This window comes from Athene noctua, chromosome 9 (assembly GCF_965140245.1).
Source record: "Athene noctua chromosome 9, bAthNoc1.hap1.1, whole genome shotgun sequence".
Lineage (NCBI taxonomy): Eukaryota > Metazoa > Chordata > Aves > Strigiformes > Strigidae > Athene > Athene noctua.
Genome location: NC_134045.1, coordinates 5,775,773 through 5,798,234, shown reverse-complemented (window position 1 = coordinate 5,798,234; position 22,462 = coordinate 5,775,773). Strand labels below are relative to the sequence as shown.

The window sequence follows — 22,462 nt, the reverse complement described above, 5'->3', positions numbered from 1 at the left end:
ATTTGCTCATATTTGTGCATTTAAAATGCCAACATAACTAACCATGGTATTGTAGAGGTCTAAATTCTGGATGTTCTAATTTCTGAAGCAGCATAGCCAATCAGTATTTTGAGTTTCACAAATACAGTCCTTGCAAAAATCGCTCATTCCCCCTTTCTCTTAAGCAGCAAGCTTGGGCTACAGACGATGTAGCACAAATCTATGACAAATGCATGACAGAACTGGAGCAGCACCTGCAGTCCATCCCACACACCCTGGCCATGAATCCTCAAGCTCAAGCGTTGCGCAGCCTCTTGGAGGCTGTCGTAGTGGCTCGTAACTCCCGTGATGCTATTGCTGCACTTGGACTACTGCAGAAGGTGAGTGTTAACAAGCCTTCTCCTGTAAGAACTCACCTAGAGTTTATTATTCACCTGGCTTGTGGATTGTCTTGTTGGTGACTGTATCTTGATTCATCCTGTGGAACTTACTTGGTGAGCAACACCAAACTGCTGTCTTGTAAATTCAGTAAATAAAATTGGAAAAGGACCATGGTGTTCACTTGGTGTATTGAACACGTGGTAGCCAGGCTGCTGGGTAAAGAAGCAGGTACAGAATCCTGAGACTTAGGGGAGGTTTGTTCAAATATAAGTAGAGAGCTCTTGCACTCCAGAGTAGTCTTTGATTTCAGGATGATTTGGAAGCAAAGAAAATATTCAAACTGCCTTTGTAGGTGGATAGTATTGAACACGGTACTGGATTTATAGTGGCACACTTGGGTATTGTGTTTTCCAGTAACTGATCAATGAGTGTGTGGTGGGGTGACCCTGGCCAACAGCCAAGCATCCATCCAGCTGCTTGCTCCTGCCACTGTCCTGCAGGACCGGGAGAAAATAAAGGGAAGGCAAGATGACTTGTTCATTCAGATTATGGCAGTTTACTAGGGAAAGCAAAAGCTGTGTGCATAAACAAAACAAAAAATTAAAAATCACTACTTCCTATTAGCAGGCTGATGTGTGGCCACCCCTAGAAAAGCAGGGCTTCAGTGCATGTAACGTTGCCTTGGGAAGGCAAACACGTGAATGCTCCCCTTCATCCTCCTTTCCCTGAGCTTTTATTGCTGAGCATGATGTCATACGGTGTGGGATATCCCTTTGGGTCAGCTGTCCTGACTGTTGCTTCCCAAACACTTGCCCATCCTCAGTCTACCCTCTGGTGGGAGAGGCAGAGTGGGAAAGTGTGCAAGTTCTGTTCAACAACTGTCAAAACACTGATGTGTTGACAAGACTGTTTTCAGCACATATCCAAAGCACAGCACTATATGGGCAGCTCTGAAGAAGATTAACTCCATCCTAGCAAGAACTAGTAGACTGTACCAGGTGAGAAGTGTTGCCGTGAGCTCTGAGGTGAGCCACGTCAGTGCCTGTGTAGTAGCACAGAGCATAGTGACAAATGTAGAGAGAAGTCAAATTTGAGTGCAGTGGAAGGACTCTGAGCTCTCTGCATGAGGATCTGAGAACAGTGGCAAAACAAAAGTAACTGAAGCATGGAGGGAAACTCTGCTCTTGACTGACAGTGCTTGTACCTGTTAAAGGATCTAGTCCTGACTTGAGCAGGTAAACTGTGCTGCCCCTGTAGGACTCATCTTCTGTTTGCTATAGACTAGCACAGATGCATCTCTGAGTGCTGCAGCTCTTGCAGCACCAAGAACCTGATAGCTGACTTCTGGCAGGTTCTGTAAATATTCTTTGTTATAGTTTTTTATGAACCATATGCAGAATTGCTCGTGAGGAGGCATTGACTTACGGAAGCTGTAGCACAAACTAGTGTGGTCTTTCATAATATTTGGTGCATATATAAAGCCAGTGGGGCATAGAGAGACTGTAGGCTTGTTTGTAGTAGGACAGCTGTGTACAGTGAATGTGTAGATGCCACAGTAGCTGGTAAAATCTGACATGGTCTTATCAAGGGGTCAGCATGATGACTAAGTTGGTTTTCACATGTCTGCCAAGTCTTCTGGTGATAACTCCTGTTGATGTAATTTGTGGAAGATTTGGAAGAGGACTTGTTTTTTCCTCTGCTAACAGGTTGCATCTATTCTAGGCTGTAGAGGGCTTACTGGATGCCACCAGTGGGGCAGACGCTGACCTTCTGCTTCGCTATCGTGAGTGTCATCTGCTTGTGCTGAAGGCTCTGCAGGATGGCCGTGCATATGGATCTCCGTGGTGTAATAAACAAATTACTAGGTCAGTTATGAGACAGCAGCGATGTTGATATAGCTTTCATCATCTTTTGAGAGTTACTGTGTTATTCTGAATCACTTGCCTCTTAATATTATGCATTGCTGCAATTTGGACAGACAAAATTAGCTAGCTTTTTTGTCAGAAGTAACTAGATCTTCTCATAATGCTGCTTTATCCTAGAACATGATGGGAATCATTAATGGAATTAAGCATCAGAGATGCTTTGGGGTTTTTTTCCTCTATTATAGAGAATTTCTCTATATGCTGTCACAAACTGTGACATGGTATATGCCTACAGCAGAAGCACTAGTGCTTCAGCTAGACAGATGTACCACTTTGTCCTTGAGAGGCTTCTTATGCTGAATAAACTGAAGCTCTTGAAGGGCTGTTGTGACCAGTTGTGCAGGGCAACAAATGCTTGAGGCTGATGACTCTTCTGAACTCAAACATTACCTTAGAGAATGCTCTAGAAGAGGCTTTATTTGGAGCCGAGTAATGAATCACAGTGAACGACACAGTTTCTGAAGTATTAGATTTTAGTTGCTTTGCTTAAACTGTGTTTAAGTACACTTTTAAAAAGTCCAATTCTTCAGGTGCCTGATTGAATGCAGAGATGAGTACAAGTACAATGTGGAAGCTGTGGAGCTGCTAATCCGCAATCACCTTGTTAACATGCAGCAGTATGACCTTCACTTGGCTCAGGTAAAGGGAACCTGCTCTTTTGGAGGAGAAGGGTTATGGTCAGGCCACTCTAAGATTTGTGGTTAAACTTAAATTACCTTTTTCACGTTGACAGTCAATGGAGAATGGCTTGAACTACATGGCTGTGGCATTTGCCATGCAGTTGGTGAAGATCCTGTTGGTGGATGAGAGAAGTGTTGCCCACATAACAGAGGCAGATCTCTTTCACACAATTGAAACCCTCATGAGGATTAATGCTCATTCCAGAGGAAATGCCCCAGAAGGGTGAGATTGAAATACTGTGTAATATATTACTTCTCTCATGCTTATTTATGATTTGTATGTTATATAGGCAGTGTCTCATCGTTCAGTCATACAGCTTTTAACTTTCTTTAGGGCTGCAGTCCTGTGTTAAACTGTTACTCTAATGTAATTGTACTGATTCTGTGTCAAAATCGAGGCAGTTGCAGCATCATGTCAAACCGAATGCTTGAGCAGAAGAATCTTTCTATGCACTGTGCTCCAAAATACCATGGTACTGTGAGAAACTTCCTTGAATTCCTGCTTTATCTCAAATTTAGGCAATTTTCTTACCTGTTTAAATCTTAAATATCTAGGTGTTAATGTTAATTTGTTACTCACAAGCAATTAATGAGATTAGACAATCTTTTCTATAGACAGTTTTGTTTAGAGTCTACAAACCAATCATCCACCAATCTCACATGGCTTGTGTATCCAGCAGCAGATAACGGCAGCAAATGTTGCCACAGCCTCTGGAAATACCTGTGGGACTTGCAGGCCTCCTGTTATTAAGGTGGAAGCAGTTGCTGCTGGGTTTGGGAGACTTGGATTGCAGCTTGGAGAATTCTGGATTGCCATGAGAGTAACTAGCAGCTGGCTGGTGGTGGTGGCAGTGGCTGCCACAACTAACACAACTGGTAGTGGGAGGTCCCAAAAGAAAAGTCCTTCTGTTTACAGTTGGTGTGGGTAGAGTGTCTTTGTCTGACTTTCACTGTAGCCAGATTTAGTGTCCCAGTCAGGCTGTTTAGCACTGACATGTCACTATCTTGGAGCATTTTAGGGCTTCCAAAGTCTGCAAAAATGAAGCTATTTCTAGTAGTCGTGCTTTGTTGCAACACACTGCTGTATGAATTAGAGGAACTTCAAAGCTTGCATGACTTCAGTATTCTTTCTTTCATCATAAATGTATCTGCTTTCATGACTTATTTTGGCTATTCCAGGGAGGACTGGAAGATACAAAGATTTAGTATAAGAAATAATTTGCTTTCTTTCAACTATATTTGAATCTGCTTCCAGTTCCCACATGTCCTGGGGGAGGAGAAGTTCTAACCCAGCTCTTGCTCTGGTCTGTTGCATTAGATTACCCCAGCTGATGGAAGTGGTCCGATCAAACTATGAAGCAATGATTGACCGCGCTCACGGAGGTCCAAATTTCATGATGCATTCGGGAATTTCCCAAGCCTCTGAGTATGATGATCCACCAGGTCTGAGGGAGAAGGCAGAATACCTGCTGAGGGAGTGGGTGAACCTCTACCATTCAGCGGCAGCGGGCCGTGACAGTACCAAAGCATTCTCTGCGTTTGTTGGACAGGTAGAGCTTTTGGAAAGAAAGGTGCTTTTTATTCAACATAAGTAGGGTGTGATGCCCTCCATTTTAAAGCAGTGTTATAACCCATGTTAGGCATCCTTTTGAAATTTTCAGGTGTATGGCAGTTGACTATCAAAATTTTGTCTGTTTTTGATGGTAAAGTTCTTTACAAATGCCCGCTCTTTGCCAAATCGTGTTCTTCAGATACTGTAGCAACAAGCTGTCAGTTCAGAGCATGAGTTTTGGGATAAGTCTGGTAGGAAACAAACTTCAGCTAAGATAGCTGTTGGGAACAGTTCTGACATGCTCTGTGTAATGAAGCTTGACTAGTCTTGCTCCTTATGGGTGACAGTAAAAGCACTGACAGCCTACAGAAGGAAACTGCTAATAGACAGACATGTGGGTGAATTGTTTCAGACCATGTGAACAAGGGAATCCCTTTTCTAGCTAGAATCATTAGAGTGAGGAAAAATGTGAAACTTCATTAGCTAAAGTGATACCTAAATTTAAACAGCCTCCAACATTTTGCTCCAGGGCAACTTAACAGGTGTGATGAACAGCCCACGTCTGCCTTCCAGGTGTGGCTGAGAAGGGAGATGCCCTCAGTAGCCCAACATGTGTGGTCACAAACTCCCTGTACATCTGCAGTCATCTTCCTAAAACTGTGCTCCTGGCAGCTCCTTGACTGCAGCTGCAAGGAGCCCCCTGACTTAATCTGTTTGCAGAAATGCCACAGGTTTTGCCGCTACTAATGAGAAGTTCAAGCTATGAAATATGCATAAAGACCTTGACTGATGCAGTGATTTTTTTCATGCGACTTTAGTGTCCTGAACTGGCCTGTAGCCAGCTTTCTGTTGGTCTGACTTCTACTGCATAGCATCATTTTTTGAATGTTTTTAATAAGTCTTTTGTTAAACCCACTATTTAAAAAAAATATATTCACCTTTTCATGTGACCCCACTCTTCTTACACCTTAAAGTATGCTTATAAAGCCTACTTCTGTATAGTATACTCTAATATTCAATGCACTTTTCTCCTGCTTCACCCTTTTATCACACTTGTTTGCTTACCTCTTGTATGTATTTGATCAGATTTGAAATAGCAATTGAAATATATCAAAGTGCAGTGTTTATATATAATTTCTTCCTTACAGGCTTTAGCTGTGGGTTTTAAAGGAGTATTTTGTAATAACTGCATTAAGCAAGGTTTTATTACTGAACTTAAATGACCATAATTTTGGCTGCTTAAATTAAGTGTTGCTTCCGTTCAACTAATCTGTAGAACAAGGAGCATAGAACTTTGAGGACAGATACATGAATTCCTTTTTTAAAAAAAAGTTTCTCCAGAAGTTCGCCAAGAGTTAGCAATTATGCTGTTCATATAGTTTCATGTCTGTGCAGTTTAGAAGTAACATGCTTTCTTTAAAACCCAGAGGTTTCCTGCAGTATAACTTGTTTCTTTTTGATGGATTTAATACTGTGGGTAACAAATAAAAGGAGATCTCTTTTTTATGTATGTTATTAAAAACAACCCCAATGCAAAACAAAAGAAGCCCACGCAGTCTTTCTCTGCATGTAATGTCCCCATAAGGAGAATTCACTTTCCCAGTGCAGTTTGCTTATACAGAATGTTGCTGCACAGCAGTGATGGTTCCTGAGCTAGCAGCTGAAGTCTGCAGAGCTTGTACACCCTGTGTGGGCTCCTAAAGGCCTGACAGACTGAACTGCTGCTGCCTTTTGCTGTCCTTCATGCAAGGTTGAGTGCTGGTGGCAGAACTGATAGTGAAACAGGCTCCTCATCTATGCTGATGGTTTGAAAAGAATTGGGATCAAAAAGACTATTTGGGAGGAAATCTCTGTGCTAAAATGGTGTTGCCATCCTCAACTTGAAAATACTCATCTTGGGGAGAAGTAGCAGAGATGCCTTGCTACCTGTCTCTTGAGAGTGTGATACAAATTAATTGTGCCAGGCAAGGTGGGGACTTTATAAAGTGTGTGTTGTTTGAAATAAGTTGTAAAATTAACTTCCTGTGGTTATGGTTCTAAGGCTTTTTTCCTTTCCTGGATAGATGCACCAGCAAGGAATTCTGAAAACAGATGACCTGATCACCCGTTTTTTCCGTCTTTGCACTGAAATGTGTGTTGAAATCAGCTATCGTGCTCAGGCTGAGCAACAGCATAATCCTGCTGCCAACCCCACTATGATTCGAGCCAAATGCTACCACAACCTGGATGCTTTTGTGCGACTTATTGCTCTGCTTGTGAAGCACTCTGGGGAGGCAACCAACACAGTTACAAAGATCAACCTCCTGAATAAGGTTGGGAACCCTTTTTGTACTCATGGCATTTAAAGTCCATAATTGGGTGTACCTTTGCTGATAAATGTAAAATACAGTCTTAATGCAGGCTACTGCTGAAGTATCAGATGAGGACTTTAATGGGTTGGTCACCAAAATGGTAAAATGTGGAGTGTAGTGTCAGGATGCTAAGTGCCTTTCTTGTTCACAAAAATTCCATATCAAACCTGAAACCCACTTTGTGCCTTGAAATGAAAAAGCTTCATTAGAGAGTGTGGTTTAGGGTTGGTGATCCTGGGTGTCTGCCTTGATTTTGTGAGGGCCTTGTCTATGTTCTTACACCGCTTGGTTTATGGCTAGGTGGTCTTGAGTTAAGACCTTCCAACACTGCCAGGTCGGTCATTGTGACTGTGATCTGTGGGACAGGGAGAGCCAAGTATAGTGGTTGGGAGTTGCTGATACAGATTATATTGTAATGCTTCCAATAACTAGATTTCTTGGTTTTCGTTAGAATCACCTGGGTTTTTTTACTGATGGTTGAAGTATTATCTGTAGGCTGACTTCTAAAGTAATTCTTGCTGAAATGTCTTGATATCTTTAGGTTCTAGGTATTGTGGTGGGAGTTCTTCTGCAAGACCATGATGTTCGGCAGAGTGAGTTTCAGCAACTTCCTTACCATCGCATTTTCATCATGTTGCTGTTGGAATTAAATGCTCCTGAGCATGTGCTGGAGACCATCAACTTCCAAACACTCACAGCTTTCTGGTATGTATTAGAGATTGGCCACGATGCTTTCCTGGTAGGATCTAGATTTTTCATCTAAAGGCTATCTTGACTGTTCCTTTGTGGTGGCTTAATCACATTCAGAATAACTGGTTCTCCTATAGACTGTCCACTTGCTTGTTTTAAGAAGGATGACTGGTAAAACTCAAGATGCTGAAATGCCTTGCTTTGTATGTTTCCCCTCAATGTTATGAAAAGCAGTCTTATTGCTGTGCACTTCTAACCTGCTCTAACTTTTCTTTCAGTAACACATTTCACATCCTGAGGCCTACAAAAGCTCCAGGTTTTGTTTATGCCTGGCTGGAACTGATCTCCCATCGGATATTTATTGCAAGAATGCTGGCACATACACCACAGCAGAAGGTGTGGCTGCAGTTTATCTCTTCTGAATTAAAAAGCTCACACGGATGCTTATCTGTTGTGGTGCTGTTTCACATCTTGAAGTGCACTAGTAGCATGGCTGTTCTGTTTTTGTTGTCTTCCATATTCACAGTAACCTAACTGCATGGAGGAGAGTATTTGTGTCAATAAACTGTGGAATATAGGGTGAACTGAATTTAAAAACATGCCTTTGTCAAAGTCTGGAAAAGCTGTAGTCTAGACCAAATACTGTTGGCTCAGTATGGCATGTTGAATGTTCTGGAAACACCCACAGCATATGATGTGCAGCTGAAGGCCTTGTGAAACAAGCTGTTCTGCTCTCAACTGCTAGAGCTAACAGTAGGACGTAACTTTGTCCCAGGTTTATATGAAGAGCAATCTAATTAATAGTTTTGAAATTAAAATAACTGATCTTCATTGCATTTTTTCCACCTGCTGTTTTTTTCTTGACAGGGTTGGCCTATGTATGCCCAGTTATTGATCGATCTCTTCAAGTACTTGGCTCCTTTCCTTAGAAATGTGGAACTCACCAAACCTATGCAAATTCTTTACAAGGTAAAAAATGTGTCAGCTAATTGATGCTACTTCCAACCAAAGTTGTCTGAAAGTAGAGGTGTTCTGGTAGCAAAATACAATTTACTGTTCTTTTATATCTTAAAGTTAAATGCAAATCTGGTGTGGGACAGAAACAAGCAACCTTCCCAGATTAATTTCTTCCTGTTAATGTTAACCACATGACATAGAAGGATAGCTCTACAAGGTCTTGGTGGCAGTTTCAACACTTACACACCTCTTTTCTATTTTATTTCATAGGGCACTCTGCGTGTGTTGCTGGTCTTGTTGCATGATTTCCCAGAATTTCTCTGTGATTACCACTACGGGTTCTGTGATGTGATCCCACCTAACTGTATTCAGCTAAGAAATCTGATCCTGAGTGCCTTCCCACGGAACATGAGGCTTCCAGACCCTTTCACCCCCAATCTAAAGGTAGGACTTACATTCATGAGTTTGAAGAGCTTTAATGATGAACATACTCCTTACCCAGGTTTTTTTGGCTGAGACTGGAAATCTGGGAACAGTTTAACTGATAATTGAATTCATGCAACCGTTCAAAAGTTAACAGGTAATTCACAGAATCATCTAAGTTGGAAAAGACCTTGAAGATCCAGTCCAACCATGAGCCTCACAGTGACAGTTCCCAACTCCCCCAGATCCCTCAGTGCTATGTCAGCTCTACTCTTCAACCCCTCCAGGGATGAGGACTCCACCACTGCCCTGGGCAGCCCATTCCAATGCCCAACAACCTGTTCTGTAAAGAAATGCTTCCTAATATCCAGTCTAAACCTTCCCTGGTGCAGCTTGAGGCCATTCCCTCTTGTCCTGTTGCTTGTTCCTTGGTTAGAGACTCATCCCCCCTCTCTGCACCCTCCTTTCAGGGAGCTGTAGAGGGCCAGGAGGTCTCCCCTCAGCCTCCTCTTCTCCAGACTAAACCCCCCCAGTTCCCTCAGCCGCTCCCCAGCAGACCTGTGCTCCAGACCCTGCACCAGCTCCGTTGCCCTTCTCTAGACACATTCGAGTCATTCAATGGCCTTTTTTTAGTGAGGGGCCAAAAACACAGGAACACAGGAATCGAGGTGCGGCCTCACCAGTACTGAGTACAGGGGTCAGATCCTTCCCCTGCCCCTGCTGGCCACGCTATTGCTGACACAAGCCAGGATGCCATTGGCCTTCTTGGCCACCTGGGCACACTGCTGGCTCCTGTTCAGCCGGCTGTCAATCAGCATCCCCAGGTCCCTCTCTGACTGGCAGCTCTCCAGCCACTCCTCCCCAAGCCTGTAGCGCTGCTGGGGGTTGTTGTGGCCCAAGGGCAGCCCCCGGCATTTGGCCTTATTGAAACTCCTCCAGCTGGCTCCAGCCTGTCCAGGTCTCTCTGCAGAGCCTCCCTGCCCTCGAGCACATCAACACTCCCACCCAACTGGGTGTCATCTGCAAACTGACTGAGGGTGCACTCAATTCCCTTGTCTAGATCATCAATAAAGATGTTAAACAGGAGTGGCCCCAACACCGAGCCCTGGGGGACACGCAATTTAAGTGGCATAGTAGCTAGCAGAACAGCATTTTTAAAGCAGATAGGTTTCAGTTATGTTTGTAGTGCTCAATGTTTGACAGTTTCCATACTGAGCGGGATACAATCCTTGTCCTGTATGAAGTTTGTTGGAGTTGGAAGCATAAAGCTTGCCTCTGGACTGGATGGCTTCATTGGCACCTGTAGATACTGAGCTTGCGAGGTCTGTTCAGGTTCAACCTGACAGGACAGGCTGTCGGGAGCTGTGTTACTTGACAACTGCGTCGAGAACCAAGCTTCTGCATGGAAAACTGGAGGGCTTTTCTTTTTCCAAAGGGAGGCTGACTTGATGGTGTCCCTAGATCCGACTCCCACACAGTGTTGGATTGTATAGTTTGTGCTCTGCAGGATGCTGGTGACTGGAGTTCAGAAGTCAGAAGGTCAGAAGACCTGGTGTCTGAGCGCTATGGCATTGTAAATACTTTTTGATGAGAAACCACGGGCACCATCTTATCTTGCAAATAATTAGATAAACTACCATTCTGAAGCAAGCCTCTTGCATAATGGGGAGAGACTTTGAAAAGTGTTAATGTTACCTAACTAAATCTTTGGGCATATGCCAGTCTCCTGATGGGAGAATGATTAGAACCTTTCTCACACTGCTAAGGTATTGTCCTATTATTCTCCCTTGCCTGAGCTGTGCAGGGTGATGGGAATAAAGCTGGAATACTCATTCAGTTAGCACTTCTTGAGACTGAAGAAGGCTGTTCTTGACTTGCGTGGATGTTTGCACTTTAACTACCAAACTGTCTTGAGTGTAAATAGAGATACTTCAAAGGTGGTGAGTGAATTCCCCTGCGGCCTTCACCCTTGAATTTTTTTATCCTCTACTCTCAATTCTTTGAGACAGTCATCTAATAAGTTTGCACATTAGAGACCAAGTTTCTTCTGAAATCTGCAGAAGTCTAGTGTTTCCTTTTCATTGCTGGTAGGTGAAGTGATCGACAGCAGTAGTTGATGTAATGATCACTTACAGAGCTGCTTTTGCCATTTCTTCCTTTAGAGAGTACTTACAGCCTAGCTGAATGTTTTCTCTCAACAGGTGGACATGTTAAGTGAGATTAACATTGCTCCAAGAATACTCACAAACTTCACTGGAGTGATGCCACCTCAGTTCAAGAAAGACTTGGATTCCTATCTCAAAACCCGTTCTCCAGTCACTTTTTTGTCTGACTTGCGCAGCAACCTACAAGTGAGTCGCTGGTTTCAGAAGATGATGTATTTAAAATGTGGGACAAATGATCTTGCTGGCTGAGTTGCCCTTATTTCTTGCAGGAATTTTGGTGTGTAGCAAGCATGTGTTCCAGACGGTAGAAAAGCCTGTGAAAATGCATGCTTCTCTGAATAATTCTTCTACCACTCCATAGCAGTTTAAATGTGTGTTAAGTAGCTTCAGCCAAGTGGAATTTAAGGAAAGAGGAATGTTTACTTTAATGGCCTTAAAGTGATTCAGTTTAAAAGTAGTTGGTTTTATCTATGTGAGCTGCCAAATGCTCATACTGAAAAAGGAAAGATTATCCAAAACTTTGACTCTTCTGCTGGCATGTCTCTAGTGCATAATCTTGCAAATCTTTAGTGAAGAATGTAGTTAGAGCGGATTACATCGAGCTTGCTTCTTTTTGTCCTCAACCATTGGGTGATGGAGTGTCTTGTGGCTTCCATCACCGACTCAGCACTGTTTACCCAGGGATTGTCTGAGTTTCAGTGGGTTTTATTGAACTTTATTGCAGTTTTTTAGAATCTGATTAAATTTTTACTCCAAAGGGATTCATTGTTACAGAAATCTGTGGATCTGCATGCTAATGTTTTAGGGGTAAAAAGGTAAATTAGCTAAAGCCCAGTTCAGAATTGTTAGCCAGCACCATTTTGTACGTCACATGGCTTGGCTTGCAGCAGACATCAGGACTGAAGTTGGACTTTCTCAGAAAATTGCTCAGACTGATGCATTCACACAGGTGATCTCCATTTCAGCCAGCCTCTGGCACTGGTGTATTCAGATTGCCTTTATATATTTTTTTTTTTTTTTTTTAGGTAGGGAGCAAAAATTGTCTGTTGGGTCTGTCCACACTTTGCTGATGCTTTTGAAAATATATATATATTTATATCTAAACTGCTATATTACAAAAGGGTAAATGCCAGATTGAATTTGTGGATGTCAGTGTGTGTTGTCTTCTGTATAATCAAGAAGATATTTGGATGCTGTTGTTGTACATGCTGTACCTTTGATTGCTGGAGGAATATAGAATGTTAATGCTTTTTATATCTTTGCTATTAGGTATCAAATGAACCTGGCAACCGCTACAACATCCAGCTGATTAATGCACTGGTGCTCTACGTAGGTACTCAAGCTATTGCGCACATTCACAACAAAGGCAGCACACCCTCTATGAGCACCATTACCCACTCAGCTCACATGGACATCTTCCAGAATTTGGCAGTAGACCTGGACACTGAAGGTGAGCTGGAAATGCTTCTAGTTCAACAATATTGAATTTAACAGCAGATTGCTTGAGCTATGAGAAACACAGAGATCACTTTGTGTAGCTGTTAGTAAATTCACAGTAATTAATGCTATGTTAGAATATTAAACAGGATACAGGAGCAATATTAAAACCAAATGTTCAGGGTATTCAAGGGAATGAGAAATAAGATTAATAAGGAGGAACTGAATTCTTACTGCCCCCCTCAGCTTGGCTTCATCAGACTTTTTCATATCTTCAGTTTTTGTTTCTTGTACCTTCATAAGGCAGGCTCAGAAACCTTAATCTTAAGCTATGCTAGTTGCTGCTTTATTCCTTTTTGTGTGTGTGTAAGTGAAACTGTGTACTCATTGTTCCTTTCCTGCAGGCCGGTACCTTTTCTTGAATGCTATTGCCAATCAGCTGCGATATCCCAACAGTCACACCCACTACTTCAGTTGCACCATGTTGTACCTGTTTGCAGAGGCCAACACTGAGGCTATCCAGGAGCAGATCACTAGGTGAGAGGGAAGGCATTTAACTTCCCAGCGTGCAGCTTTTCACTTTCCTTCCTTCTGTCTTTTGGATCTTCTAGCTCTGACTGGTTTTACTTTTGGATTTCAGGGTACTCTTGGAACGACTGATTGTAAATAGGCCTCATCCCTGGGGTCTCCTTATTACTTTCATTGAGCTGATAAAAAATCCAGCATTTAAGTTCTGGAACCATGAGTTTGTTCACTGTGCTCCAGAAATTGAGAAGTGAGTATAAATCAACCACAAAAATCACTAAAACAATTTATCTGAAGCAGGGGCTGAGTTGCACCTTGCGTTTTTGGCACTTTGTAGCAGAAGTGCTGTTTCCTGCCCTGAACGCACCTAATGCTGCTTTGCTTCTGTGTTCAGGTTGTTCCAGTCGGTTGCACAGTGCTGCATGGGGCAGAAGCAGGCCCAGCAAGTAATGGAAGGGACTGGTGCCAGTTAGATGAGCTGCATCTTGCGTTGCAAGCGTGCCTGCCTGGAGGTCCCTGTCCCATCGACTGACAGAAGACTCTGTAAGGCTCCTCCTGACCTTCCCAGCCCCCTTGATTGGGTAGACACAACAGACCCTGGGTGAAAGTCTATGTGGGCACGTTCCAAAGTTTGAAACAAATTTTTGACTTTTGGCCAAAATTCAGAAGATGCTGTGAATATCATTTTGAACTAGTGTAAATACAAGGAACAGAAACGTTTGTCTGGACTTTTGGGTTTGTGCAAATTGTGTAAGAGGCAGGTGGGTAACTGGTGCCTGTCCAGCTTGTAATAAAGGGGCAGCTGCTGATGCCAAGCACTTGTCTGGGGCAGACCTCCTTGTCCTGGCATTCCCAGACTCCCAAAGAATATTGAAAAGCCAGTTATAATATTATGTAACTTATTTTTCTTTATGTGGATGGGGGACCTTTAAATCACTAAGTTGTTTTACAAAAAAAAAAAGGTGGATGTGTTTGGAATATGGGAATACTATGGAGCATGGGAGGGGTGAGGGAGGGGTTAAGGTTCAGCATTGCTTTCCCCCCACCCACATCCAATGCTGACAGACAGCAAGTGGAGGCAGTCAGAGAATGTCTCCTTCCTCTTGGAGAAGACACCTCAGGCCCTTTGGGAGAGGGTCAGCTGTTTTTAGTAAAGAAACCAGAGACCAGGCCTATAGCTTTTTTTTTTTCTTGACACTTGTAAATTTTGGAAGGTGGGGGGTTAAATCTAGGCCTTTCCTGGCCCCCCACCCTTGACCACACAGTATAAGTTTGTAAAAAAAGAACAAAAAAAAAACCAAAAGAAAAAAAACAAAAACAAAACAAAAACCCAAAGGACCAATACAGCCCATTTTGTAAGGATTTTGAATGTTTTGTAAAGTATTGGTCCCTGTGTTGTATTTTGTAACCTTTCTAGTTCTTGGGCTTTAGTTCTCCCACTTCTTGTATGTATGCATACTGTAGTTACACATTAAAGTCATGACATGCAGCACGTGCCACTGTGCTTCTTCTCTCCAGTTCCATCCTGCCTGGCCAGTTGATGTCTTTCAAAGCCTGTTCCATCCAAAGCCTGCAGTTTTCCAGTGTGTTTTGGGTGTTGCCTTACTGAAAACACCTGGGTTTCTTTTCTCATATAAGCTCAGAGGGGAGAATTGTTGGGACTAGACAGGGCCTTGTTTTGAAGCGCAGGACAGGACAGTTGTGTGGAGATAGAAATAACTTCAGTTGTGATTTCATGAGCAGAGTTTGTCCCTGACAGGGTTGTGCTAGAAAGGAGACTGCTTGCAGTGGAGGGGTACAGAGCACAGACAGCAGACCCGCTTCACTTCCAACAACTTGCACCCTGCTACCATATTCCCTTCAGCAAGGATCTGTGCAAGGTTGCTAGTTGTAATAAGGATAGGTAGCTTCAGTGCTGCTAACACTACAAAGTCTTTTAGCCTTTTGCAACCTAGGAGATACTAGAAATAGTGCTTCAATGTTTTTTTTAGGTAATGTTACTAGTTTGGTTTGTTAAAGCTAGCTGACTGCTGTTGTATGGGTAGAGAGGTCAGGATTTCCTGCTCACGTTTAAGGGACTGTGTACCTGGCTGTGCTCTTGCTGCAGAGAACAAAAACTAGCTCCAAGGGACCACTGAGCCAGCAGTGCCAGTGACTGCAGCTCAGAGGGAGTTCTGTGACCTGTTTCTGGGCAGTTCAGTCAGCTGTGTCAGGGAGTAATGTCTTGCCAGTTCCTATAATTTCCTGGCACTTTGGCGGGTCAGCAGTTGTGCTGAAACTGAGCCTTTTGAAGTTGGAATTTTTTGGCCCTGGTTTTGCAACTCCAGCTTAATCTTCCTTCTGTATTAGGTTAGGATACAGAGAATTACCAGCAACCAGTTTTTCTTTATCTAGTCCACGTGCCATGGGATTTTTTTTTCTGCCATTTAACTCCATGCAGAACTTATTGACTTGTTCTAATGACTCAAAGCTCAAAGGTCTCTCTGGTTCTGTACTAATGCTGCTGTACATGGCTTGTTTCCTTTAGGCTTTAAGAACTGTTAGGCTGGTGTAAAGAGGGGGTGGAAGGGGGACAGGACTCAGCCAAGATCTGGCTGAGTAGGATGGAGGCCACTGCGCTTCATAATCCTCTCTTGACAGTGAGGAACCTGCAGCTGGTACTGTCAAAGTAAATAGTACTGGTGTCAGCTCCCCAAGGATTATGTGTCCTTGCCAGCAGTGCCCCTGGGTATAACACCCTTCATGTTTAAGGAATGATGGGTAACCTTCTGAACCACTGTATGCCTGAAATCTAGTCTGCTGCAGGGACAAAAGTACCAGGATGGCAAACCGGACTCTTAAACAGCCACTGCATTACACCACTGTAAAAGGGAAACTAAAAAGCTCCCTAGGTAGTGTTAAAACCACCCTGGCCCCCAGCAGTGCAGGTAGTGCTGTAGCTGACCTTTATCTCTGTGTGTACAGCCTGGGTTTTGCTTTTTTGCAGTACTTGTAACTGCAGAAGCAGCAAAGATCCCCCCTCATAGATGGGGCTTTGCACCCTGTCGAAGTAGGCAGCATTGGCTGGGTAAGGAACATTGTCTTTATTAAATACAGCTTGGCCTGCAAACCTCCAGGGTTTTGTCACGCAAAAACTGCTGAGGGGAAAAAACATGATGCAGAGCAATGCTGGAGTTCTGGGAAGAACCGTATCACTGGAGGGTGTGTATCAAATGCTTAGCCTACAGCAGCTGCAGAGCTGTGACAGTGCTCCTTTAGAGGAGTCTCAAGCCTGTACAGAGATGCCTTTTATAGAGGTAAAAGGAAATACCTTGCTCTACTGAGCCTGCATGAAAACCAGATGGATGGGCTTGTACTCTTTAAAATGCTCAGTATTAACTAAGTGTAGGTGAAGAGTTCACTGCTGTCAGCATCTCCACCTGCCAGATGTTTACTCTGAACCTCTGTAACAGCTACCAGATGGATTTGTGCCCTCTTCATCTAGACAAACAGTTCTTGCCTTAAACTTCTGATGCTAAATGAAGGAACCCACTTGCTGCTCTGACAGTGTATGTCTGCCTTCCCAAAACAGCCATCAGTGTTAAGTCCTCTAGAAGAAGGTGGTAGTTGTGCTCCAGAGCTCCCATCCTAAGATGAGGCCACCCAAACCAAACCCACTTCCATGCTGTGAAAGATACTCTGTTTATGTCGAGGTAGCTAAAAAGCTGCCATGTGAGGGACAAGTGGGCCCGTATTCCACCTGCCATCTGTTCTGGCTGCTGTAGAGGAGATGGCTGAAGGCTGGCCTGCCCCTCCCCAGCACAGTTCCAGGCAGTTCGCTTGTAGAGGCAGTGAGGTTTCTAGTGTACCAGCTCTAGCAGCTGATGCAAGATCCTCTTCTGTCCATAGCGCACGTGCAAAGCTTGCTGCTCCCTTCGACTCAGTTTCTCATAAGCCTCTTTGTTATTTAGCAAGTCCTGCTCTGCTTTCAAGTCTGACCCGTAGGACTCCAGGGTCAGCAGCACGCTGTCATAAAGCAGCTTCTTGCAAGGGGCTTTAAGTCTGGAGAGAGCCTCGTTGGAAAGGGTAGAGTTCTCCTCTTCCTCACTGTCATCTTCCCAGCCATCTTTTTCCTTATACTCCCTGAATTCTTCTTCTGACATGCACAGCACCTGTAACGACCCAGGCAGTGAGACAAGGCACTGGCAGTGAGTACACTGGGCTTTCTGCTCTACAGAAATGGGGTTTTAGGGCCCATTTTTGGAGCAGGTGAATTATTCCTCAGCTGCACTAAAGGGGAGAGAGTAGGCTTAAGTACCTAATCAGAAGTAACTTGTGGGTTAGAAGAACATTCAAACAGCAAACCTGGGTGTTGGTAACAGTCTTACTAAAGGGCATCTCAGCTGCTGCCTACAAGGGTGCAAAGCAGCCAGGGAGCCATTTAAGACTGGTATGTTAGCACTTGTGGGTGGCTACTTCAGGAAGGGAAGGTGATTTAACAGCGCCTGAAGCCTGGAAGCTAGGCAACCACACCCCCTACCACTTGTCCCCCTTCCTGTGTGCTGGTTTGCACGGCTGTACTCCTCCACCTCGGGGCAGTGCTTACCTTCAGGGTCGTGGACAGCTCTTCCTCTGTCAGCACCTCGTGCCAGCCAAGCACAAAGGCGCCCTCCTCCCCCACCATCTCCAGCTGGCACAAGAAGTCCCACTGCTCGGAGACCAGCTGCTGCTGTGCTTCCCCTCTGGCGCCTGCTTGGAAGAGAGCAGAGCTGCAAACCCACCAGGGAGGGGAAAGGGGAAGGGCAAACAGGAACCAGAAATGAAAAAAAACCACCTGAAATGCTGCGGAACAGGCATATCTCTGGTGTCACCCCTGATCCCTGTCTCAGGCCTATTTAAGAGATCCCTGCCCCGTCCGTGCCCTGGTGGCTGCGGGTGCCACTCACGCTGCAGCGCTGCCTCGCGCACTGTCACCATCTGGATGTCAGCCGTGTCGTTGGTGTTGCCGGGGTAGGGCTCTGCGAAGCCGTACATGTGCAGGAGCTGCCAGTTGGCCATCTGCCCATAGGTGTTGAAGATCTCTTGGCCCTTGCTGATGGGCTGTGTTGTAACCATTCGTAAACACTGCTGCAGGCAGGGAGACAAGAGCTGCTCAGAGCTGCTGTGATCCTACCATCCGAAACAAGGTGTTTCAAAGAGGCTCGGAGGACCCTAAGCTCTTCCTAGCTAAAGCTCAAGCATGCAGTATGAGCAAAATAGCTTCGTTTTAACGAGATGCAGGCCTGACTTGCTGCCCCAGGTTCAGGGAGGCAGCCTTGCTGTGCTGCTACTCCCAGAGGCCTTGCAGGGAAGAGGAACTGTGCTGATGCCTGGCGCAGTGGCTTTGCACTCACAGGGGAGTATTCCAGGTTGGCATTGTGGTTGGCCACATGATTCAAAATATCTGCTACAGGCACCATCATTGGAGGATTGGGCCCCTTCTCATCTTCATCTTCCTCCTCCAAAGGCTCCTGAAAGCTAAGACGAGAGACATGGAGGCAGGCCAGTTTTACACCCTGCAGCACAGGGCAAGTCTCACCTTACACTTGCGTTCTTGTGCAACTGCAGCCTTTTAAGTAACACAGCCTCTGATGTTTCCTGTGCTCCTGCTCTTTGTCCTTGCTCTTCGTCAGAGCACAGCCCTCACCTCTCACCTGTAGGCCATGACAAATGCCACCAGCTGCTTGTACAAGTCCAGCGTGTGCAGCTTGGGGTCAAAGATACTGGGGTGGGACTTCATGAAAGGCAGGATGATGGAGCTGTACTCCAGGTGGATGTTAGCCAGGTCCTTGTCCACAGCTTCTGGGATGCCCGTGCCCTGCAGCAACCTTGTTCGCTCTTCTTCAGGCCTGTTGCAAGAAAAACAGCATGCTTATCTCCATCTGCCCCAGGGAGAGGGGTCTTTAAACTCCTTTCTCCTTCATAATCTCAGCTTTCTTTTCTCCCCCAATTCTGGAGTTTTGGTTAGCTCCAAGACCAGGTAGGGGGGGTCCCTCAGGCTCCTGCCCTTGACAGAACAGGGTTAGCACTGAGGGCTGGAGTTACCCCATACCCCCAAGCTCTGCCTCCCAGACAGTGGCCACCCCACAGCCACACCTGCTTACCAGAACATGGGGTGATCCAGGCTCCTGAAGTCCTGCCAGAGGGAGAAATAAGGCTGCCAGGGCGAGTCGCTGGCTGTGTACTCATACAGCAGGGCCAGCAGGAGCGGCACCCACCCTGACTGGCTCTGCAGGGCCTCCTGGGCTAAAGAACCAGAGAGAAAAGGGAAGTTACCTGAGGTTTTTGTCCTTTCCTCTGAGAACATATCTTCTAAAAACCAAAGCTTGATCCTACAGCTCTCCTTGACTGGCTTTACCCTGGGGTGTGGACTTATGCTTTTAGTCCATCAGCCTGCTCCAGCCTTGGGTTTGGCCTGAGCTGACACAGAACCAGAAGCTGCTGCTCTGGAGCAATGGATGAGCAGCGCCAGGCCCTACTCCCCCCTTCAGCAAGAAAGGAACCGTTTTCCTGCATTCAGCAAGAAAGGTGCCGTTCTTTTTCCCTGGCAGTGTCTGTCTGGGCCTTAACAAAAGCAGCATCGTAGGGGTGGTTGTTGCTGAAAGACCAGAGCGAGGGCAGTAACGGGATTTTCTTACTGCCCGGCCTGGATCCAGCCTCCCCTTCCCACTCCGTGGCTGGCATCCCTGCTCCACAAAGCAGGAACGGTCCCTGGGCTTCCTCCCGGCCCCCTTCTCTGGGGAAAGCAGAGGTCGGCGGCGGTGCTCACCTTCCTGCAGCAGGGCCTGGATGGAGCTGGTGTGCTGGGACAGCACGGCGCTGCGAGGGACGCTGAAGAGAACCTCTCCCTCCTCCAGCTCCGCGGCGGCCAACAGCCCGTACCCCGCCACCGCCCCCTCCCTGCTCAGGCGGACCTTGGGCGAGAGGGGAGCCGGGCCCGGTGAGGGGAGCTGGGGCGGGGGCTCAGGACGGCCCGGCCTGCCCCCCCGCCCCGTGCTGCCTCACCTTGGGGCTGAGCTGCACCCCGGCCCGCCCGCACCACGCCAGGAAGCCGGAGAGGGGATCGGCGCTGCCCCTCCCTCGGGCGCTGCTGCCGGCGGCCGCCTGCGGGGAACAACACGGGGGCACTCGAGCGGGAGGGAGCGGCGGGGCCTCTCCCGGAGCGCCCCCGCCGCGGGCCGGGGCCAGCTCTGACCCACCCACCCCCCCCCCCCCCCCCCCGCGGCTGCACTCGGGCCCCGGCACACGCGGGGTGGGGGGGACGCGCTGCCGGGGGCACCCGCGGAGCCGGTCCCTGCCCCCTTGCCCCGCTACCTTGGGCCTCTTGGGCGCCGACGCCATGACGCTGCCCCCACGTGTCTGCCACCACGTGACCCGCCACCGCATAGTCGCCGCCGGCCTCTTCCGGGTAGGCGGGACGGGCTGACGGCGGCCGCCGAGGGTCAGTCGGGGCGGGCGGGCGGCGGAGTCGCACCGGGCGGCCCCGCCCAGCAGCCGCTTCCTCCCTGGGGGCCCGGGGCGCTCCGTGTGCCTCGGGGGGGCCTGGGGGGGCCTCTCCGGGAGGGGTGGGGGGCTCACGGCGCCTCTCCGTGAGGCCCGGGGACCTCCGCAGGTGTGGTGTGGGGGCCTCACAGGGCCTCTCTGCGCCTCCCTGGGAGCTCCGGGGGCTTTTCCCCGACACCCTGGTGTCCCCGCCCAGGTCCTGGCGCACCTCAGGGGGTCCTGGTGCCTCTGTGGGTGCCGCGAACCCGTCCCCGGCAGGGTCACTCCACCAGACGTGGGTTAAGAGCAACAGGCTCTAATTAATAAGGATAATTAAGCTCGTGGCTTTATTCAGTCAACACCGCCGAGTCCCGCTGACTGTCGGTGCCAGGCTCTGCTCTCCCTGCAGAGCCCTCCCCAGGGCACACGGTGGCCCCTCCGCTCCCGCGGCTGATTCATCCTGTCCCCAGGCCCAGCAAGAGGGAGGGCAGATGCCCTCACTGCTTCCTCTTAACGCAGCCAATTAGTGCAAATGAGGTGTTTGAAGAGGCCCCACGAGGTTCTCTGCGGCCCGCGCCCACCCCGTGAGCATTTGTGGGCGTCTTTAATCCCCTCCAGCCCCACGGAGCAGAGGGGCCCCTTCCCGCAGAACCGGGCGGAAGGGCAGGAGAAAATGCGGGTGGCCTTTAGGAGCCCGCCCGGGCCCGTGGCCCCCCCGAGGCGCCTTCGCAACCCGCCGCCCTCCCGCCCCCGGCCCGGCCTTCCCGAGCCCCGGCTGCCGCCGCCGGCAGAAGCGTCGCCGTGACTCGCGGCCGAGCCGAGGCGGCCGCGGCCGCAGCGCAGAGCCCCGGCCGCTCCCGGTCACGGCCGCCGGGCGGGGACCCCGCGCCCCGAGTCCGGCCGCAGCCCCGCGGCACCGGCACTTTCCCGGGCCGCGTCCCGGCGCCGGGCTCCGCGCCCCGGGGGGAGGGGGCCGGCCCGGGCCGTGCCCAGGAGCGGCGGAGCGGGCTGCGGAGCGGGCGCCGGGCCCCGCGACGGCGAGTTCAGAGCCCCCGCTGCCGGGGGGTCGTTTTCGAGGCGGCCCTCGGCGGGCTGCGCCGCCGCTTCGCCGGTCCGGGTTTTGGCGGTGCCGGGAGGATAAACCCGCCGGCTGGGCCTCCCCTTCCCCGAGCGACCCTTCCCGGCCCGGGGCAGAGGTCCCGGCCCTGGGTCCCCTCCTGGGGGCCGCCCTCCGCCGCCGTGTCCTGGCGGGGGCGGCGGGGAGTCCCCTCCTGTCCCTGCGGTGACGGAGCGCAGTGGGGTCCCCGTGCCTGTGCGGGCACCCCGACCCCGCGGGCGGGCCTGGATAGCTCAGCTGGGAGAGCATCAGACTTTTAATCTGAGGGTCCAGGGTTCAAACCCCTGTTCAGGCGAAGGCTTTATCCTTCAGGAGCCCAGGCGCACCTTCTCCTGTTGCCTGGGGCACCCCCTGCTTCTTTTCCCACCACTAGGCCCTCCCTCCCCAAGGGCCTGTTTGGGGCCGGCTCCATCCCCACACAGCTCCACGCTCTTCAGCCACCCAATGCTGCAGAGAGGGGTTCCTGTGCCAGATAATGGGGAGAGGGAAGGGTGTTCGGAGGTACACCCAGAGGGTGATATGAAAGGAGAAATAGGATGGATGGAAGGGAGGAAAGACACAGCAGAGCTGGAGAGAAGAAAGCCAGGGCTGGACTGGGGGCTCAGGGGTGGCCTGTGCCCCCCCCCCCAAGGCTTAGGGGGTGGACAGCTATTGGGGGGGCCCTTGGGGCTGAGTGTGGGTGAACCTCAAGCCTCGCTGGAGGCGTATGGTACCCCCTGCATGCCCCAAGCCCTCCTTGCACCTTTGGGTGTTTCCCTTCCCTGTCCTGATTCCCTTTGT

General features: G+C 48.3%; 2 protein-coding genes and 1 non-coding gene across 13 annotated transcripts in view; 2 read left to right on the top strand and 1 right to left on the bottom strand.

The window, feature by feature from the left end:
• CNOT1 (CCR4-NOT transcription complex subunit 1) overlaps window positions 1–14,554 on the top strand; it is a 60,473-nt gene extending 45,919 nt beyond the window's left edge. For 4 of the 9 annotated variants that reach the window (XM_074912856.1, XM_074912853.1, XM_074912854.1 and 1 more), the window contains exons 35-49: window positions 168–359; window positions 2,083–2,225; window positions 2,816–2,924; window positions 3,019–3,188; window positions 4,284–4,536; window positions 6,581–6,829; window positions 7,410–7,573; window positions 7,837–7,954; window positions 8,426–8,527; window positions 8,786–8,959; window positions 11,140–11,289; window positions 12,373–12,553; window positions 12,945–13,077; window positions 13,181–13,315; window positions 13,460–14,554. In XM_074912856.1, the coding sequence (XP_074768957.1) occupies window positions 168–359; window positions 2,083–2,225; window positions 2,816–2,924; window positions 3,019–3,188; window positions 4,284–4,536; window positions 6,581–6,829; window positions 7,410–7,573; window positions 7,837–7,954; window positions 8,426–8,527; window positions 8,786–8,959; window positions 11,140–11,289; window positions 12,373–12,553; window positions 12,945–13,077; window positions 13,181–13,315; window positions 13,460–13,538 (2,352 nt within the window). In that variant the 3' untranslated portion in view covers window positions 13,539–14,554. Of the gene's footprint in view, window positions 1–164; window positions 360–2,082; window positions 2,226–2,815; window positions 2,925–3,018; window positions 3,189–4,283; window positions 4,537–6,580; window positions 6,830–7,409; window positions 7,574–7,836; window positions 7,955–8,425; window positions 8,528–8,785; window positions 8,960–11,139; window positions 11,290–12,372; window positions 12,554–12,944; window positions 13,078–13,180; window positions 13,316–13,459 lie in introns of all 9 variants that reach the window. The other 5 variants (XM_074912858.1, XM_074912860.1, XM_074912857.1 and 2 more) reach the window with 3 other exon arrangements.
• Window positions 14,555–16,133: 1,579 nt separating this feature from the next.
• On the bottom strand, window positions 16,134–20,430 carry SETD6 (SET domain containing 6, protein lysine methyltransferase). 3 transcript variants are annotated; one of them, XM_074913103.1, is made up of 9 exons: window positions 20,398–20,430; window positions 20,089–20,187; window positions 19,853–19,997; window positions 19,188–19,329; window positions 18,738–18,932; window positions 18,438–18,561; window positions 17,991–18,171; window positions 17,651–17,793; window positions 16,134–17,216 (listed from the first exon to the last, which is right to left on the bottom strand). In XM_074913103.1, exons 1-9 carry the CDS (start codon window positions 20,422–20,424, stop codon window positions 16,905–16,907), a joined length of 1,368 nt encoding a protein of 455 aa, XP_074769204.1. In that variant the 5' UTR covers window positions 20,425–20,430; the 3' UTR covers window positions 16,134–16,904. The 3 variants fall into 3 exon arrangements, with proteins under 3 accessions (XP_074769204.1, XP_074769205.1, XP_074769206.1); XM_074913104.1 differs by having other exon boundaries at window positions 17,991–18,168; XM_074913105.1 differs by having other exon boundaries at window positions 17,049–17,216; window positions 17,879–18,171.
• Window positions 20,431–21,904: 1,474 nt separating this feature from the next.
• Window positions 21,905–21,977, top strand: TRNAK-UUU (transfer RNA lysine (anticodon UUU)). The gene has a single exon. It is a non-coding gene; the product is annotated as a tRNA-Lys (tRNA).
• The last annotated feature ends 485 nt before the right edge of the window (window positions 21,978–22,462 follow it).